The sequence below is a fragment of the Ipomoea nil genome, unplaced genomic scaffold, assembly GCF_001879475.1.
Source record: "Ipomoea nil cultivar Tokyo-kokei standard unplaced genomic scaffold, Asagao_1.1 scaffold1365, whole genome shotgun sequence".
Taxonomy (NCBI): Eukaryota; Viridiplantae; Streptophyta; class Magnoliopsida; order Solanales; family Convolvulaceae; genus Ipomoea; species Ipomoea nil.
Window position 1 is genome coordinate 1 of NW_017617793.1, and position 1,746 is coordinate 1,746.

At 38.2% G+C, this 1,746-nt stretch overlaps 1 protein-coding gene across 1 annotated transcript; it reads right to left on the minus strand.

The window, feature by feature from the left end:
* Window positions 1-962: 962 nt before the first annotated feature.
* Window positions 963-1,496, minus strand: LOC109186020 (B3 domain-containing protein At1g10455-like). The gene has a single exon (XM_019335940.1). It carries the CDS (start codon window positions 1,494-1,496, stop codon window positions 963-965), a length of 534 nt encoding a protein of 177 aa, XP_019191485.1.
* Between the last annotated feature and the right edge of the window lie 250 nt (window positions 1,497-1,746).

The window sequence follows — 1,746 nt, forward strand, 5'->3', positions numbered from 1 at the left end:
ATTATTAAGAGAAGATAATTGTACTTGTAGAGTTGTATTCACAATCAATAATAATAGTAGCTGTACAACAAATATATGTAACACACTAGTAACAAGAGATATAAAAGGAATATAACTCCTAGAGTGCTAATACACCCCCTCAAGCACACAAGGTTAAAGAGGCACAACATTGAGCTTGTCCCAAAGAAACTCAAAGCGTGGAGCTAGTAGAGATTTAGTAAAAATGTCTGCAAGCTGATCTTTAGTAGATACAAAGTTAAACCAGAAGCTCACCAGAGGCAACCTTATCCCTCACAAAATAGATTTTGAAGGATTTTTTTTTTTTTGAAAGGAGATTTTGAAGGATTAAGAATGTTATTTCATATTAATTTCATTCTATATATTGTTTGGTTCATTGAAAGATTAAACTTGATAAATTATTTCATTGTTTTAAGAAATAAAAATAAAATAAATATTTGATGACTGATGAGGCCATAACATCATACTTTACCAACCAACTAAACAATTCTATTCCTGTTTACAAAGGCGTAACAGGCTCTATATATTCACGTGAAAGTCGTTGGAAGCAAAGTAGTAGGGGGACACATACATGGTATAGATGGAAAACGGTACACTATCACTCTATAGAGGGGGCTCCTACACCATAAATAGGATGGCTTGTCCCCTTTCATATATACCGTTCCATTATAGAGGGGGCTCCTACACCATAAATTGGAGGTACATTTTATTCAATTAATGGAACGGTATATATGAAAATACAGAGAAGTACTATAACTATTAAACATAGTGATCTCGTGCAAAATAGATTTGAAGTCAATATATATTTAATACGGAGTAATATTTACTAATCAATTCATACACTAATGGGTAGTACAAAATCCTGCAGATTAGTACATACGGAGATGCATGCATGGATCCTAGCAAAATCTGATGGAATTAGTTAATTATCATTGAATTTCATTCTAAGATTGGGAACTGAACTTGCGGAACAAGAACCTTAGATTCTCAACGTCCCAACACATGGAAATGATGTCACCCTGGTGCAAACTCCTCCTTTTCACAAACTCTGTATTCCAATTGCTAGTGAGAAGAAAGCTGCCCGTATTCCATTGTTTGAGGTTAAGTTGATGCTCTGACTCAGTGTCCAAATCCCATATTTTAACTCTCAACCCATCCCTGTTTTGACAAGCTCTACAAGACTCCATATCCATGAGAGGCAAGACGTATTTTGTGAGTTCCTCTTTGGGCAGCAACAGCCTTGATGAAAGGTTCACGTCACTGGTACTTAGGCGCTTATGTATCCAGTGATGATGATGATGATGATTTCCCACTGCATCCAGTGGAATTAGGGAGATTTTATCCACCACCTTCTGTTTCTTGGGGATGACTCCCTCCTCCTCTACTGGTTTGTTGGGAGCAATAATTATGAATCTTTTGCGTTTGGTTGGCAGGGAGAGAGAGAGGGAGGAAGGAGGAAGCAGCGTGCATAAGCTCATCAAAATCCCAACGATTATGATTCTTGATCGGTTTCTTGGGTCTATTATTTATCGGCGGTAACAGGGAGAGGGAGAAGGAGGAAGCGGCGTCAATGAGCTCTGCGAAATCACCATGATTCTTGTTGGCGAATAATAATCTTGAATTCTTGGGGCACAAGGAAAGAGACTTAGAGCAGTGGGTGGGGTGGTCTTCATGAACGCCAATTGACAGACGCAGATGCTTTGCGTCAGTCCTTTTTTACTCCTGCTA

Excerpts from the sequence above, each read along its gene's own strand:
- LOC109186020 (XM_019335940.1), bottom strand. The coding sequence starts at position 1,496 with ATGAGCTTATGCACGCTGCTTCCTCCTTCCTCCCTCTCTCTCTCCCTG.